Source organism: Protopterus annectens, chromosome 3.part1 (assembly GCF_019279795.1).
Source record: "Protopterus annectens isolate FY-2018-M chromosome 3.part1, PAN1.0, whole genome shotgun sequence".
Lineage (NCBI taxonomy): Eukaryota > Metazoa > Chordata > Ceratodontiformes > Protopteridae > Protopterus > Protopterus annectens.
This window is the reverse complement of record NC_056732.1, coordinates 1,633,453,668-1,633,473,686: the sequence shown is the minus strand read 5'-3', so window position 1 is coordinate 1,633,473,686 and position 20,019 is coordinate 1,633,453,668. Positions and strand designations below refer to the sequence as shown.

The following is a 20,019-nucleotide window of genomic DNA, read 5'->3' as shown; positions in this document are numbered from 1 at the left end:
ATATTACATAATATATATCACATAATATATTAAAATACTATTGTAATACCTTTATAGTACATATCTCCCTTCGATATTCTGGACATACAACTTTGTACTTTTAGGGTGATGACCATCCCTTGAATAACTAACCAGATCTTAATCATTTTTGCTTTGTAATTTGGAACTCCATATGGTATTCAAAGAGAAGTAAACTACATTTATATGCAACAATATGATAATGCAAGTTCCTAACAAATGTTTGAACAGCAACTTGTCAAACCCTGAAAACTCCCAGGAGAATCAGCTGATCGAACATGCTGGCACTGGTTCTGTTCAAGATCACAGTAGATTGGGGGACTGGGAAACTTGCCCTTTCCCCACTACAGTGTGATCATGGAGCTGGTACATATAGTTAGTGGGGGTGTGGGCGATGCAGCTCCCCTGCAAAAAAGAAGACTGTGGTTTTCTTTTGTGTTTTTTATCTGCTGCTGATCAGTAAGTTTATGCTCGATCAATTGCAGTTCAATGGCTTAAGGTTTTGACCAATTGTTGGACTTCTACTAGTACATAGTTGAGCAACATAAATGTGTGGTGATACATTGACATAACTGTACAACATTGGATGAATGCAGAGTTACAAACATCCTTGCAAGGAGAAAGCTATGCTTCATGTAGAAATGAGCAGACATAGTTTATTTGTTCAGAATGTTAGCTACAGTGTTTTGGATGAAGTAGTTCACAAGCTTGGACTTAAACCAGTAAAATGTACTGGTAAGAACCTATTAGTCATTAGAAGTGAGTTCCATGCTTTATGCCCCCAAAAGACGAATGTTGCAGTTGAACAGCAGTAGTTGTTTAGCCGAATTAGTCCAGTAAATGCCATCTGATATCACTACACATCCAGTAATGATACTTCATCTGTTCATCATAACACAAATATTGTTCTCACAAAAATGTAACTTACTACTTACAGCTTTCTTCAGAATACACAGCTATTATATTAGATGTCCATCTTTCTAAATGAACAAAGATGCATATATGCCATGCTTTGTTAATTGCACACATGTATATCATGATTCTGGACCATACAATTGCACATAAACTTTCTAAAAGTCTAAGCTCCCATAGAGCTGGGCAAAATAAACAAAAGCCATGATTAAACTTTCCTAAGTCCAAATTCTGAATGCTTAAGATATGAAACACCAAAAATGTCTTGTCTGGATGCACATAAAAGGAAACAATCCCATCTCAGAAATAATAGTGGAGTTCATATAACTGAGCATTTATAACACTGATGTTTACTAGTCTGATCAATGACAGTAAATGTCTCAGTAACTCCTAGAGAATGGTGGGTAAAATGACGACAGGCACAAGTTTTTATTATTAAGGCCTCTGACATACAGGTATAGACTAGAAACACTAACTTCCTTTTAAAAAGTTATTATTATGTGCCATAATCCACTTTCTGTAATTTGAGACTGTCTTGAAAAAGAAAAAAGCATCCTAGCCCATTTCAAAAAGCTATTGTGTTTTCTCACTAAAGTGAAGAATCCCTTTTCCATTATTTCCAGTCCTTCTATTTCAGATCATGTTTACTTATTTTTTTTTACATTCTAGGCAACATACCATCACAGCTTTCTTTTAAAGTCAAATGGCCAAAATCATACCTCTAAATTTGGAAAAACTGAGCAAAATTCTTTCAGCCATTTGTTTCACCAAACATCAATCACAAATACATATACTTTATTGATAATAGCAATGCCACATTGTTAATTATAGGTAAGCTAAAACTCTCTGACTTGGTGCCCTAATGTAATTCTGAGAGCCCTAATTATGTGCTCCAGAAGTCCTTATGTTATATAGCAATTGCTTTTGTGTGCATTGTGTACTCATCTTAATTAATGCAATATACTATTTTATATATATATATATATATATTTTTTTTTTTTTTGCTTTCCTTATTTACTTCTCTTCAAGCTGAGACTAAAATTGGCCATATGTGATCAGTGCTCTACCCTTGTTAACAAATTCTAATAAATAAATAAATAAATAAACAAATAACTTCAAAACTAAAGGAGATCAGTGAATGCTGATAATCACCAGTCTCTTTTAAAGTTATTTTCTTCCAGGGAGTAATCTCCCCTGTACTCTCATATCGCACCCCACCCCCCACTACTTATGCATATTAACTCAGACACTGATGTACCTCAGAGAAAAAGGAATACACTAAGAGAGTGACTTCAGGTTTAGCATATGTGAGTCTCCATTTTCACACATTTAGCCTTGCTTCTCTGGGACTTGCACTTAACAAGTCTCAGAATGTAAAACTATTCATAGATAAGTACTAGGCTAGCTGACCCTGCAGGTCATTTTTTAATCCTACCCCTTTCCCGAAGGTGAGAATCAAACGCTGTACCTTCCTTGAGTCTGGGAGGTAAGCACCATACGTCTCAACCTCTCAGAGCAATAAACCTGGACAAAGTCATGAATAAAAGTGGGACAAAGGCCCAAAAATAGGGACAATTTTTAAATATTGCTCTTACAAACCTAGAAAGTTGATAGAATAACAGTTTTTGCATTATCATGAATTTTCTGAAGGGTATAAAGTCTGAAACTCAAATGTCTGTCATTATTTTCTAAGTTCAGTCTTTAATGATTTGCCACTAATTTGCCAGAAAACCTCAATTTTATGAAAAATGGACCAAATATATGAGGTAAAAATCTGGACATTCTGCAAAAATCACTATAGTTGAGAGGTATGGTAAGCACCTTAACCGTTACTCTAACTACCACTACCATTTTAGGTTCTCTCTTGTAATTCTGAGACCCATAGCTTTGAATCCCAGATCTCCTTTAAAGTTACCTTTTGCAAGAAGGTGTCTCCTGCATCCCCTAATGTGGGGGCTGCACCCTCCCATACCTGCTACTTATATATACTAACTCTGAAAGCAACATACATTGGGTAAAAGTGAATACTCCGCGTCCCATAGATCCCAAACTTATTAGAAGTGCCCAGTGAATGCTCCAAGTCCCATAGATCCCAAACTTATTAGAAGTGCCCAGTTAATACCCCGAGTCCCATAGATCCCAAACTTATTAGAAGTGCCCAGTGAATGCTCCAACTCCCATAGATCCCAAACTTATTAGAAGTGCCCAGTGAATACTCCGAGTCCCATAGATCCCAAACTTATTAGAAGTGCCCAGTGAATACTCTGAGTCCCTTAGATCCCAAACTTATTAGAAGTGCCCAGTGAATACTCCGAGTCCCATAGATCCCAAACTTATTAGAAGTGCCCAGTGAATACCCCGAGTCCCATAGATCCCAAACTTATTAGAAGTGCCCAGTGAATACTCCAAGTCCCATAGATCTCAGACTTATTAGAAGTGCCCAGTGAATACTCCGAGACCCATAGATCCCAAACTTATTAGTAGTGCCCAGTGAATACTCCGAGTCCCATAGATCCCAAACTTATTAGAAGTGCCCAGTGAATACTCCGAGTCCCATAGATCCCAAACTTATTAGAAGTGCCCAGTGAATACTCCAAGTCCCATAGATCCCAAACTTATTAGAAGTGCCCAGTGTATACTCCGAGTCCCATAGATCCCAAACTTATTAGTAGTGCCCAGTGAATACTCCGATCCCCATAGATCCCAAACTTATTAGAAGTGCCCAGTGAATACTCCGAGTCCCATAGATCCCAAACTTATTAGAAGTGCCCAGTGAATACCCCGAGTCCCATAGATCCCAAACTTATTAGAAGTGCCCAGTGAATACTCCAAGTCCCATAGATCCCAGACTTATTAGAAGTGCCCAGTGAATACTCCGAGACCCATAGATCCCAAACTTATTAGTAGTGCCCAGTGAATACTCCGAGTCCCATAGATCCCAAACTTATTAGAAGTGCCCAGTGAATACTCCGAGTCCCATAGATCCCAAACTTATTAGAAGTGCCCAGTGAATACTCCGAGTCCCATAGATCCCAAACTTATTAGAAGTGTCCAGTGAATACTCCGAGTCCCATAGATCCCAAACTTATTAGAAGTGCCCAGTGAATACTCCGAGTCCCATAGATTCCAAACTTATTAGAAGTGCCCAGTGAATACGCCAAGTCCCATAGATCCCAAACTTATTAGAAGTGCCCAGTGAATACTCCGAGTCCCATAGATCCCAAACTTATTAGAAGTGCCCAGTGTATACTCCGAGTCCCATAGATCCCAAACTTATTAGAAGTGCCCAGTGAATACTCCGAGTCCCATAGATCCTAAACTTATTAGAAGTGCCCAGTGAATACTCTGAGTCCCATAGATCCCAAACTTATTAGAAGTGCCCAGTGAATACTCCGAGTCCCATAGATCCCAAACTTATTAGAAGTGCCCAGTGAATACTCCGAATCCCATAGATCCCAAACTTATTAGAAGTGCCCAGTGAATACTCCGGGTCCCATAGATCCCAAACTTGTTCCCTTCGGCTTGGATACGAAATACTGGCACTCCAAAGCACTGTGATAAAAACACTTCTTTATTTGAACAAAACCTGTAGACTTAGGTTAAGCGCTTTCATCTAAAACACTTAGACTTCCTCAGAACCTAGTCTCCTCTTGTCCTTTGAATTTTTATACATACATTCATTCACACAATGATTTAATTAATCAATTAAACAATTAAAAATTGTACATATATTTAAAGTGCCAGTGTGCCTTTTGTGCATTTTTTTGTATATTATAAAATAATCCTTTAAAATTAATGAACTTTGCTTAATGCATTTCATGTATAAATACATATATTCATTTACATTGTCTCATTGTACATAAAATAACCTAATATTTATACAAATAGTGTTGAACAGTGTGAAAAAATAATAAAATCACCCTTTGCATAACCCTAATATTGCTATCTACACCATGTTGGCCAAAATTGGTTTTATTGATATATGGTCGTTCAGTCCAGGTAAAGTAGATGCGTCCAGTTTCACTTGCCATCTAGTTTCCAACTCCCCTAATTTCATTTTAATGTTTCCCCCTCTGGGATTCTCTTTGGCTATATCTACAATACCAAAATAAAACATGTTACAATCCTTACTTTCGTCCAGATGCCTCCATAATGCATTTTTAGTGTCCTTTTTCCTTATGCAATAGTAGTGGTCATAAATTCTCTCCCTCAGACTCCTGTCAGTCTTCCCTATATAATAACTAGGGCATTTGGAACATTTTGCAAGATATACTAAATGGGAAGTTCTACAGTTACCATTTCTAAATTTTATCAAAGTGCCTGATCTGTCTTCCAATTTGATGCTATTTGCTGGAAAAATGTACCTACACTGTTTGCAAGTGCCACACCTAGTTGTTCCTTTTGTTTCCTCTATGTCCATCTTGTTGTATGTTTTCTTTTCCAACTCCATTTTCATATTACACCCATTCCTGTGCCCAGTGAATACTCCGAGTCCCATAGATCCCAAACTTATTAGAAGTGCCCAGTGAATACTCCGGGTCCCATAGATCCCAAACTTATTAGAAGTGTCCATTTTCATACCTTCAGTCTTCTTATTCTAGGACTCCCACTTAAGACCCTTGGAATCTAAAATTGTTACCATTTTATACAGCATAACATTATTATAAAACTGAAATGGCCACCAGAAAAATCATTGTAACTGGAATTTTACTACAAATTTTTCTTAAAATGAGGACGGCATTACAGTTGTTTAACGTGGTTCTGCTAGTGAGGTTTGCACGGACTGGAGATTCATTATAATGCAGATTCATTACATTTACCATTGATTACATCACCTTCTGGCAACCATGAGTGCTGTTCACTGCAGCAAAATCATTAAAGGGAATGAGATTAGATGTCTATATGTAAAAGCAAAAACAGAGAACACAGAGTACCATTACAGTCTGAATCCATTCTTTTTAAGCAGTAAGATGCTATAGGTAGACACTTTTCTTTCTAAGGGTGATGCAGAGAGCATCTTTAAAGAAAGAACACAGCAGCAAAAAACAAATATGGATATCATGCTCGGAATGATTAAGCAACCATAATCAAATAAACTGATCAAAACTTAGTCCCTTTCCATTCAGTATGTGTAACTGCAAGTCACATTAAGTATTACCAAGGTGCCTAAGGGCAGGTGTAGATCTCCTAAACAAAAGTACAAAACCAAGTGGCCATTTTTACAAAATTGCAAATGGTAATTCAGAGATCACTGAAGCAGAACTACAGTGGTACAGAACACACAAAAAATGAAACCTGTTCAGATTTGTTGTAGAAAGAGTATGTGTGTCACCCCATTTCGTTTTAATTTTAATTTTATTATTTCTTAAATACATAATGGAGTTGGTATATGGGTTCTTCTCAGTCATAACCAGGGTCACAACAGCAAGAGTAAATATAATACATGCAGATATTTTGTTTTTAGTGTAGACAATTGGCCAGTGTGTTTTTAGGAGATGATAAGAGACCAGAATACCATAAAAAACAGGTAGACAGAGAGAGAGAGAGAACTTAAAATCCACAAAGAGAGTGAATGGGCTGCAGGTCAGAATTGAAACCTGGACCCTGCAAGGATATGATATACTACAATCATGCATTCACTGGCATGTGACTCTTACCTTAGTAATAACTGTGATGCAACACAGCAAATGGTCTGTTGGAGACAAAGTGTGAACTGGCCAGGAAAATTGTTAATTATTCTGCCACATAATAGTGACTCAGGAAATTAGGCGAGGACAAAAGCTGTTCTTCAGGTATACCAGTGCCAGGTAGAAGTGTGATGTCACTATGTTGAATATCTGAATCTGTATGAGGGGAGGGGAGCTCCATAAGGATGGCTGAGACCATGAAAGTATAGCCATAAAACTCTCTGAACTGGGAGGAACAAAAAAACATCATACTAAGACATCAACAAGGAATGAGTAATTAAATGGGAAAATGTGGATAGGTGCAGGCTACCTCCAAGGTCACCTGACAAGGTTGCAGCAGTGTTGAATTGAGCACACTTTCTTCAATTCTGTCCAAGCACCTGCAGATTATTCAAGAATCTTTGTCATGCCACCACTCAACTTTTTTGTTTAATTGTATTTGCTCATTAATCAGGTAAGTGAATTGGTCCATCTTGGATCCATTACAGACACAGCCCAGGCCACAAGAACAAAGCTAAAATTAATGCGCAAGAGCAAAGTTTAGCATAATCAGTCAAGCAGCACATTCTGAGGAGGAAGCCAGAATAAGCACATCATACACCGCAGAATACCCAGACTACACAAAAGCAGTTACCAGAGATAAGAATAGAACCTTTGACACTGGAGCTGTGAGGCAAATACCTTAGCCATTAAGACACCCTCCTGCCAAAAAACCTTAATTGCTTTTACTTATGTCAAAATTCCTGTGTTGAAGCTAAAAAAATACCCCATGGAGCAGACATCCAAACTGGTTACTTAATAAAAAGAAAATAGGCTATACAACAGCAAACTTGTGATCAACATAACATAGGTTTATAGAAAGTTATTCAGAAATGTCTTAGCTCTTGACATCTTGATGGATATAAATTAGGGTTAATTTAATAAAGAAACGCTTTGAAAATTCCCAGATTGATTATTATTATTATCTGGTCAAGATAAACAATGAGCAATGCTCAGAGAGTGGTGGTGAAAGGGTACATTGACGTGAGCTGAGTCCATGAGCTATTAATTTCCCAGCCTGTGCTGTTAGTCTCTGGTATATTTACATCAGCCATCATCAGTTGGCCTGAAACAGCAACAATCTGTTTGCTGCTAACACAACTATGAGGGAAGTAATGGATGACAGAGGAAAATGTCTTCTATCTCAGCAGACTCTCTGTCTAGTGAAAGAGAAGGCAGTTTGAGTTTATCATAAGAACGGTGAGGCCATATATATTCTGACAGTCAGACTCCTAGGAGAAATACTCTTCCTGGAAATAAAAGAGTAGAGTGACTGGGTTTATTGAGACTCAGAAATAAAATACTTGTGTACTGAAGCAAAACACTGCAAATGTCAAACACAAAGACATTTTGCTATATAGCCACTGAGATGATCTCTATAGATGATGGGACAAGTTTGCCCTTGAGTACAATATGATTGAGACCAGACTTGCAGTACTGATAATATTTCCACAAGCTGTACTTTGGTTGACAAGTGGTCAGTAAAAGGAGTACAGAGCAGGGCAACTGCTGTGGTCTCCATCCTCTGTAAAGAGAATATCACTTTTATAATCGTCATGTAACACAAGCACTACCCACAATAAGTATCAAACCTAACTGGGGACTGCTATGATTGAGCATGCTTTGATAGTGTACATAATTAAAAACTGTACTTTCTCCTGCAGGTTGTAATGTTCACGATCTTATCAGTTCCCAGATATTTTTTTTTTAATTTCTACTGGGCATGCCTCTGTGATTTACCTGACCATAATCTGCTGGAAGATGACCATTGAATACTGTAGGGTAAGACAGGTGACGGAGCACGACACAGCAGTACAAAAAGCCCACGGACAAGAAAACAACATGAGCAGACAACAGGAAACAGGTTTCAGGCGATAACTGCTAAGGCGATATTTCATGAGGCAAACAGTCTGCAGAATGGTTCACTTGAACGATAATAGACAAGATACAATGAACTGGGATAAAAGATACAGAAACCATAGCAAATTGAAGTGCAAACGGGTAGTGTGGAGAAAACCTAGCTGTGGTAGTTAAATGAAATACTCGCAGAAAAATACAGCATCTCCTTTTTGTCTGCATCAGTAATTTCAGTTGTTCATAGGTTCATGGTTTGCACCGGTTTAGATGCTTGTGTGTTCAAAACCATTATAGCTGTTTACTAGTTGAAAGGAGAAAATGCTTTTAAGGGAAACTTGGTACCTAATTGTCCAGAGACTCCTTGTCGGTTGTGTGGCAGTTGCAAATGCACAGGCGGTGGGGCTGGAGGTGCTGGCTGGGTTCAGACTCCAGATAAGGGTCAGTGTTTTCCTTTCCAGTTGGTTATACAATACAAGATTTATGATTTATAATATAATTTTAGGTATGAGGAGACATTTTTCTTTCTTTTTGGTCATAGTATTCACATTCATACATTCATATATTCACACTTGCTACATTACAAAACAAATAACATTTTACAACTAAGTAACTCCGCCAGCAGAGAACAAAGTACAACTGATATTCAGCACATTACTAACAGAAATCTCTTTCCAAGCAATAATCCAGCCTACAAAACTGACTTCAAAGTAATGTAAAATTTATCAAGAACATCAGTACCTTGACAGATTGCAAAATACGACACCACAACAATATGTATGTAGCACAAGTAAATATTCTGGGAAGAATTAGCCAGGGATTTGTTATGGCTAGGCTTGTATAGGCCCTAGGCCAGATAGCCTAGTACCAACCTATGAACCTATGAACATTTCTGTACATAAGTGAGGCTTAAAAACATTGTAACATAATGATAATGCTCTTGTTTGCCTAGACTTTTTATGGATTTTTTAAATGAATGTACACAGCTGAATATGGGTGTTATGCTGAACAGAAAAAACATCTACATAGACCATGAATATGACTTTTATCAGCTTTGTGATTCAAGTCATAAACCTTAAGATAATATGAACATATTAATATGGCTTGATCAACCACATTAAAAGCTGAATACCTCACCAAGTTAAAACATCTAACACTATGTACTTTTACATTACATAGCTTCCTTTTTTGTCTGACAACATGACTTAGGGGGTTGACAAAGTTCTAAAATATATTTAATAACACATAAAGATGCTTAAAGCAGTTAAAAATAATACCCAAATATTTAAATTCCTCTACCCATTCTTTTTTCATGCCATATGTTTTCAAACATTTAGACCGACATCATTCATAAAAAATATAATATTTTTGCTTTCCTATATTAAATGCCAGTTTACTTCTTTGAAATAACTATTAAAATGAACAGGGACAGACAACAGCAAATGTAATTAGTAAAAAACTTGAAAACTTTTGATGACATTTTCATTCATTAAGCAGCCTCTCTCCTCCTCTTAGCTTTCAAGGTTGGTCACTATCTGCCCATTGGGAATTGCCATTGGGATGATGCATGTAGACAGTGTACTGTCATAAAAGAATCAGCCCATATACAGATGCTACAATGGAGTTCTGATGACATCAGTGAGTTCTGTCCCAAGAAAGAATTCTATAAAAATTCTCAGTGGCTTTTTTATCCAGATTCTCTGTTTGATGGCATGTCACATTTAGTTAATCTTGAGAAGATTTGAACCCAGCAAACATAACCTTCCCTCCATTAGCCTGTCCACCCTCTCCCATGACAGACTTAACCTCTCTCACATACAGTGCTATAGCAACTTCTCTTCTACTAACTTGGGTCCTTCTGAGCACTTAAATCATGTCACACCATATCACAGTGTTTCAAGTCTGATCAAAGGTTGTTTATAAAATTGTTAAGATTACGATCAATGCAAAGCTGCAAATTATATCTGCAAGGTTCAAGGCACATACTGGCTTACAGGGAAATTCATCTGTGATTTTTACAACAGGAAATTGGCACTGGAATAATTTTTTTTATGTGGCATCTGTATATGCAGAATCAATGAGGTATTAAACTAGTCAATCATTCAAATAATTGTATATAAAACAATTGGCCAGAATATTGCCATCATAAATATGCTAAGTAGGAGTAGTGGAGAACTTTAGTATCAATCCACAGATGAAAATCTCGAGGACTGTCTTTCTAACCCTGTTAAGCAATGAAGCAATAGTTACCCAATGCCAAGACACTGGTCTTGCACCTTCATAATCTTTTAACTGCATCAGAACTGGTGATGTAGGCATGATAACAAAGGGAGATGTCTGAATTCATAGGACTGCCAATCAAAAGCAGATGAGAAGAAATTACTCACAGTGTAAAACAATTAAAAATTCTATCTGAAAGCTGAGGGCTTCTACAGTAACCAGAAGGGGGAGGCAGTTTCTCAAAGTCACATGCAAATCTCTACTAGTCCAGCAAGATTTAAACAAAGGAAATGTTGAGGTCAAAGCCCAGTGAGACTTTTAGTAAGTAAAATAGAAAGAATTCTTTCAAAATATAATGTTATAATCAGTCAATCAAATGCTGACAAATTCTATGTTGCAAACAGATGCTTCCAGCAGTGAAATTCAGTAAAAATATGTCAGGTCAAATGAAATGCTGCCATTGTTTTACTTAGAGAAACAGAGACAGGAACCTATGCGCAATGGATGCACACAAAAGAATAAAGTAATTTTTCCGGGGTATAAAAGGCACAAGTATACAAAATATCCGAGAACAATAACCTAATCAAGATTGCAGTGCTAGAAATTGAATGAAGAAGGCAGAACAGTGATGGAATGTATATGGTCCCCTGATGAATATGAAACAAGCAACATAATACACTAAACACAAACAGCTGAGAATATTTGTCTTACTACATAACATAAAATGGTACATGGTACATTACTCACAATCTTTACTATGAAGGAAATGTATATAAATACACACACACACATACATATATATATATATATATATATATATATATATATATATATATATATAAATGAATAGCATTATTACACAGAACTAGCATCACAGTGCAATGGTTTCAGTACTTAAATTTCTTTGCATTTAGACATTCTATGGCTATTCGGTTTTAATTTCACAAAATGAAACTTTGAGTTCTATCTTTGCTGGTATGTATGAGGTGCAAGTGTCATGTTTGTCAAATGCTTTATTACATTGATTAACTATATGAATTTAGAACAATGATTAAAAGAAATACCACTGAAGCAGGCTCAGATACTGTGTCGAAGAAAGACAAAAGTGAATAAATCCAATAAAAAACAGACACGACCACAGTATCCAGTACTAAATGATTTTACTACAAGTACACAGAGCACAAGTGCTTTCACTACAATAGCTTCATCAGGTGTTTAAAATGCACAGTAAAACACAACTTTTATAAAGCACTAAGGTAACAAGTCACATGATATATTCCAATCACTATTTAAAAAATCTTGCATACAAAATATCAACACATGATTTAATAGCACATAAAAACATAAATAAAACATAAATACATAAGTGAAAGCTGCACTATCTCCTCAAGAGTCTATTTTTAAGTTGAGATCTCAGGGGTACAGATTCATTAAGACCATGCCCCGAGTCCCCCCTCAACCTAGCAATCCATGTAGATTCTAAGTCTTCAGTCTTATTAGCTATATCACCTAACTTGGACCTCTCTAATATTCTACCAATGACCAAAAACTTGAACACAAGGGTGTCATCTGTGTTCATAACATATCTAGCCAGTGCATTAACCTTATTCTGTTTATTTATATTGTAAGCATGTTCTCTTATAAGTTCTTTAAATGTTCTGTTGGTCTTCTATATATAGAATCCCATACATTTTACACAGTAAGCAAGATAAACCACATATTTAGTAAAACATGTGGCATGTACATTAAAAATGTACATTTTCCTCTGATCAGGATGATAAAATTCAGCACTGGTATCTATATAAGAACAAAAATTGCACCGCCCACATGGCCTGGTGTCATATTCACAGTCTTCAGTAGGGGTAACCTTGGGATAACGTAGTCTACTTTTATAGATTTGCTATTCCTAAACTGAAACCTAGGTTCATCATCTATAAGTTTTGCTACATTAGCATCAGTAACTAGACCTTTCCAATGCTTCCTGTGCATCAGGCAACTGAAACAATATGCATGTTTTTCAGGCATAGATACACACATATGATGCATGAAACCCATTACTATGTGCACAAGTAAAAGTTAGCCTCCTTTCTGTACTTTCTTGCAAAGGTCTCACAATCAAGTTGGGCCACAAATACAGTAAACACCAGCATGTTTCTTTATTTAACCATCAACCATCCCTCTTTACTTTGCTCCTTCTTTCTTTTACCACAGCAGATTGCTGATCACAGTTTTGAAATAACGGAAAAAGACAAATGAAATGCAAAGCAGTGACTAAACTGGTTATAAAGCATAACATTACTCAATAGTGCTGGGAAACTTGAACAACTTTTATGTTTTCATAGGCATGATAAGGGTACATGGAAGTTTCTTTGCCCTAACATCCAAATTCTTCCTTTCTACAGTGGAGAGGGGCAGACCCATTTTAATAAACATCTGTCACTTTAACCCATTACACATTTATTTGTTTAACAAATTATTCATTAAGAGAGGAATGGATGCATCAGAGCCAAAAAATGGAAGGACAGTAACCATACAGACGAAGAATGATAAGTTCAGGAATGTACACATCACTTTCCTTACAACTTATATTGCAGTTCAAGAAGCAGTTATTGCCTGATGTTCTCTACCTGTGCCACACGACATTTCATTCCAGCATGTTCAATTGACAGGTTCACAGATTTACTAAGTTCCATATCACAATTAATTAGCAGATTAGAATTAAATGTGTTATGCAAATTAAAGCAAACCAAAGAAGGAGAAAAAGTAAGTAAAAAAAGGAAAACGTAAAAACATATATGTATTTTCAGTGTGTGTGTGTGTGTGTGTGTGTGTGTGTGTGTGTGTGTGTGTGTGTGTGTGTGTGTGTGTGCACACGTGTGCATTATTTCCAAATTATCTGAGACTATAATATTTAATTCTTCACAGCCATATAGGTAAGATGAACCATTTTTTCTATGAAAGGCAGGTAAGTAAATATCATGCTGGTTTACAAAAGACTGAATAAGCCAAGACATTTTTTTATGCCTAAAAATCTTCACCAAGCCATCACTACTCCTCCTGCTACATTTCATAACAGCAATAATAAAATAAATAACTATACATCCCTAAATCTTGTTTATAGATAGAATCCTCTGGGAGGCATCAGATCAGAACACTGCTTAGCTCTTCTCACAGCTGTCAAAGCCATGTCTGCTTATTAACAGAAAATAAGACAAGCACATTCTGACATCACGTTTGCACTCTTCACTGCATAAATATCCAAGTCTACTGCAAGAATGGCATTCATTCAGTATTTGAATTTGAGTGTTCAAAAGTGTCAGTGTTTGTACATACTTCTAGATATATTTTGATTTTCTGTATGTTTTTTATATAACTGAAAAGTTGTTCAATTTCTTAAGATGTTTAATGTTTATTCAACACTATCTTTAATAAACTTGTTTTAAAAAAAAAGTGGCATGAACTTAATTCGTTGTTCATTGGGTATAAAATTACAAATGAGAAACTGAGGGAAAAGTACAAAACAACTACATTAAAGAGAACAGCCTTTCTCAACATGCTCACCATTCAGCATAGGAAGAAACAAAAACTGGCCTTTCACCTACCTCGTCGAAGTCGCTATCATCTTTCTTCATAGCTTTGAAATAAAAAAAAAACATAATTAGACAGTTTCTAACACAATAAGGTAACCGTAAATGATGACAAAAAGCCCATCTAATCTATGATATTGTGAGACTTAAACACACAAAAGCAGTGCTTCAGGAGTGGAAAATTCCATTTGCTAGACCTACTGTGGGAAATTATAAATTAGTCAGCTCTCAGCCTATAGACTTAACTATTCTAACTGTAGAATACACTATCCACTGACAGTTAGTTTATAAGCTAAGGTGTATAACTGTGCTCACCTCAGCTGATTGTATTGGTGCACAGATCTAACTTTGTCATTACTCAAATTAGTAGACAGATGAGATGTAGTCGCTGGTTACAGAAATCAAAAGAAAAACATTTCCTGGGAAATATATCTGATACTACTCATAAATAAATACTAGAAGTTATACTTAATGTTTATTTCATTTTCTGCATTGCTTATTACCTTCATAAAATGTAAGAAATTACACAAAGAAAATGTAATCGACCCTTCATATATAAAGGCATGACATTTGTTTTTGTTAATGTCAAACTAGTAATATGATAACTGGCATTAATTGGTTAATTGGCATTAACTTGTTCAGACAAAAACAGCTGCATAACAAAACCAATCATATACAATGTCTCCTTAAGTGCAGTGTGACAGCACTAAAAATCTGCTGGAAGCACAGTATGGTACAAGCATTCATCAGCCATGAAGTAACCATCACATCCCATAAACTGACTTAAAACAACAGAAAAGTATTCCTGGTACTCACTTGTTACAGAAAATGCTGCTGAATACAGTGTTCATGTCATATACTGCATACATTTTGGTTTGACAATGGTTAACATTGAATCCTAGATGACCAATTTCCTCTACAAAGAGAATTCTGTGGTGCATAGGCCCTGTAACTTTTCTCATTGCTTTAAATTAAACTTAACTACACAACATTTCATAACTGAATCACAGTCCAAATGCTCAGTTTTTAGTAAAATACAACCCTGACCTCTGGTCATTGTCTCTGTGCAGTTTTCATGTTCTTATGTCTGCTTAGATTTTCTCTGAGTACTCCATTTTCCTGACACCTCCCAAAAATATGTTGCTTGACTAGTTAAATTACATGTACTTATTTATGCAAAAAAAAAAAAAATATATATATATATATATATATATATATACACAAACACACATACGAATACCTATCTATTAACCAGGTAGGCTCACTGAAATTTTTCAGGGGCGTTCAGGAAGCAATTTCTGGTTAAGCGAATTGCTCAAAAAGGCATCACAATAGGCAAATGAAGTGTGAGGAACTACAGCTTGCATCCTTAACCTCTGCGCCAACTGAAATATAATACAAATATATACTTATAAACATGTGTGTGTGTGTGTGTGTGTGTGTAAATATACATATATATATATATATATATATATATATATATATATATATATATATATATATATGGAGAAAAAGAGCATATGTTTGCAAATGCTCCCATGCACACATATAGACACACACACACACACACACACACACCTGTATATATGGATTCACTTTATAATCTTGAAATACTGAAATCTTGAATTTCAGTATCCCAAAACTAGAAAGCTGAACACTCACAATACCAAAATCCCAAAAGTGTGAAATTCAAAATCGGGACTTTGAAATAAACCCTCCACCACACAAACATACACACATCTTCCTCCCCACAATACAACAAACCAATAAACACACACATACACAACAACACAAACACACACACCTAACCTACATATAAGCAGGGGGGCTGTGCCCCCCACACCCCTGTGACTTATATATACTAACTCCAAGGTCGCACTAAAAAGACAAAGACACTAAATCCACCACTACATGCTCTATACCCCCCCTTGCACAAACGCACATCACATACTTACAAACACCACCACTCTCCACAGTTACACACTCACACCCTTACCTACATACCCTACCCTACATCAAAAACTTCCCAACACACACACACACACACAAATCAAACCCCTAACCAAAACCCTTAAAAAAACAGCACTTACCCAAATCTCCATACATATCCACACAACGGCACACAAGCCATATCCCACAGCACAATGCACATTACCAACACAGTAAATCCCACATTGTGTGCCACCACAACCGTGAATTTGACATTCCAAATTCGGGCGAGTGCAGTTTGCTCAACTGCACTTTCATCTCAAGATACTGAAATTCGAGATTTCAGTATTTCGAGATAGTAAAGTGCTTCCATGTATTATATATATATATATGTATATATACATATATATATATATATATATATATATATATATATATATATATATATATATATATATATATATATATATATATATATATATATGTATATATATATATATATATATATATATATGTATATATATATACATATATATATATATATGGGTCTACTTCAAATAAACCCATATAACTGAGACTTTAATGTAGTTTGGACTTATGGAAAGGGTTAGTAGTAGGATGGTGACAGTAATTTTTTATTTTATTTTTTTACGGAAGCTGAGCATTATCCTGTAAGTTGTTTATGAGATTTTCAGTTTTATTATTGTTACATTACATAATTGTGAAGGTTCAGTAGCTTAGTCTCGCTACACCACCATCCTGCTGCTAACTCTTTTCATAAGTCCACACTACCTTAAAGAAATGGTACAAAAAAAGTATGTACAATGTTTTTGCAGGGAGGCAAGCCCCCCTCCACCCCCCATGTGGGGGCTTCTCTCCCTACACCCCTCATAGCTTAAGTACATCAACTCCGAGATCACATTACCTTGTAGAAAAGGGCATATGTACATCTAGTTAACTATTGCTGTAACTGACTGCAGGTCAGTAACTGTTTTCATGTTTCTAAGTTTCGTTATTGTAACGTTTCGTTATTTTGAAGTTTCGGTAAACTTAGTCTCGGTTATAGGGGTTTCATTCAAATAAAGTAGACCCATCTGTTTACATTACCAGAGACTCGCCAGAAGGTTAGCTGAGATAAAAAAGTATCTAATGAGTTAGTACTCTTTTAAAAGGGGGCAGAATATGGATGTCCCTTAAGCACCTAAGATATATGGTTGGCACTATATAGCTCAAATGTCCAAATATGAATGTGCATATAGTATGAAGCATTTTTGGTAACATCAGTACCTATATAATATGTCAGGGGGTGGTGGGAAGAAAGAAGATGAAGCCATGCAAAATATATTTTCCTAATAGGTGAATTCCTATAAATGCTGCACTGGAAAAATATGATATGATATAAAGGAGTCATTAGACAAAACACCATGCAAACAACAGTAGAGAAATACATTTCTAAAGGTGCATTATTTTACTCAGCACAATGACATGAAAACTCCCAGTTTCATATAAATATTATTAAAGATGTACTGGTAAACTTTCAGTGAGCACAGACTCTATCTCATTTTCACCAACAACTCTATTAAATGATTCTACAGTAGTAAGTTAAATGTATACGGTGCATCATTAATTCCATACCTAGGACCTATGCTATAGAAAAAAACAGCAGCTGTGATCGAGAAATGTATCAGCACAAGACACCCATGTACAGCTCAGTAATTCCTAACTACTCCTGGGGGGAGGGGGGTTCATCTAGAAGTTGGCAAACAATTCCAAAACCCCTGCTGAATGCAAATCTGGAGGCATTCCCTCATCTCATTATTAAAATGTACAGTGATTCTTCACACTATGACAGACCATAAGCAATGATATAAATGCAACATTTGCTGACTGCAATGAGTGCCAGAAGCAACCATAATCATCAACCCAGAAATCAGCAGGAATGTTTGAAAAATCTTACTAATAATGACTAAAACCTATAATCCTTCCAATACTTTCCTGAATAAGGAAAAAAATTAGTCTCTTCTGCCCAAGTTTGGCTTCCACAATAGCAAGATTATAACAACAAACAGGGACTTATAAAGTGATGAAACTGTTCACCTTTATTTTATTACTTGACAAGACCTCTTTAACAGTATTCTTTTGGTCCCTTTAACACTAACTAGAAAAAACATCATTGATCTCACCCGATCCGTCATAAAAACATACATGTTATGCAAAAAATACCGCTGATTCATTTTGTGTGCACAGACATCAATACGTCTTTTACTACCACAAATGTGGCACGATAGCAGAAATTTCTACTTGTTTACTATTATTTATACATTTATTATGTATATCTTTTAGCTGGGATTGTGCACTGGTCTATCTCAAAACATTTTCAGCTATAACACGAGCCAACATGGGAAAGAATATACACAATATACATATGCAGTTTATAGCATTCAGTCAGGAGGCATGTTTTGGGATATGGGAAAAAACAGTATACTCACAGAAAAATCATACATATGTGGGGAGAACAGATGATGATCAAATGTTGGAAATGAACCCTGAATTATTTTACTATAGGACAAAGCTTTTAACTAAAACATTACTTTTCACTTCCCAAACAAAGCATTTTGTGATTAAATGCAGTGAATCAGAGGCTTTGCTATACATTACATGCCATTCGTTCTAGTCTACCTTTTGTCTTTCTTCAGCAAAGTTTTGTGTGTGTGTGTGTGTGTGTGTGTGTGTGTGTGTGTGTGTGTGTGTGTGTGTGTACCTGTAGGGTCATCGATGTGACAAAAATGAATGTGTGTGTGTGTGTGTATGTGTGTGTGTGTGTGTGTGTGTGTGTGTGTGTGTGTGTGTGTGTGTGTGTCTGTGTGTGTGTACCTGTAGGGTCATCGATGTGACAAAAATGAATGTGTGTGTGTGTGTGTGTACCTGTAGGGTCATCGATGTGACAAAAATTAATGTGTGTGTGTGTGTGTGTGTGTGTGTGTGTGTGTGTGTGTGTGTGTGTGTGTGTACCTGTAGGGTCATCGATGTGACAAAAATTAATGTGTGTGTGTGTGTGTGTGTGTGTGTGTGTGTGTGTGTGTGTGTGTGTGTGTGTGTGTGTGTGTGTGTGTGTGTAATAAAGGTACTGAGGAGAAGCAATCCCCAACACCAGTCTTCTCCTCTAAAAGTATTCTGTAGCCACTGTTGCCCTCTTCTTCCTAATTTCAGTCCAGTCATGATTATGCACATTTGACCTGGGATGGCCTTGTTCATTCCTGCTTACCACAAAAAGCCTCTCTTTGTCACTTGTACAGAAGAGTAATTACGTGAAAAATTGACTACATTGTACACAATTTCAACAAAGATATCCACCAAAAACATCAGCGCAACAGCATTCACTAAATAAGAACATCTAGTAAAGCTCCCCTGGCCTTGTAAGGAGCACACCTTCTTATAATAATTAACCCTGAAATCACTGTACATTGAGGTAAACATCAAATTCCCAAGATGCAGTAGCATATATCTCAACCTCTTGGAGTTAAGAAATCTGGACAAAGCCTAAAATAATGGGGGGACAAAGGCCCAAAAATAGAGATAGATTTTAAATACTGCTCTTACAAACTTATAAAGTTGCTATACGAGCAGGATGTGTTTGTACGCATTTTATGCAGTATAAGAAGTCTGAAACTGAAATGTCTGTCATTATTTAATTATGTCAATCCTCAGTGATTTACCGGAAAACCACATATTTTATGAGGAAAAGACCAAAAGTGAGAGGGAAAATCTGGACA

At 36.3% G+C, this 20,019-nt stretch overlaps 1 protein-coding gene across 1 annotated transcript in view; it reads right to left on the bottom strand.

The window, feature by feature from the left end:
- Positions 1–20,019, bottom strand: part of CDK14 (cyclin dependent kinase 14) — a 3,129,234-nt gene that overhangs the window by 3,106,932 nt on the left and 2,283 nt on the right. Inside the window, exon 2 of the mRNA XM_044067657.1 lies at positions 14,333–14,364. Within this exon, the coding sequence (XP_043923592.1) occupies positions 14,333–14,364 (32 nt within the window). The remainder of the gene's footprint in view (positions 1–14,332; positions 14,365–20,019) is intronic.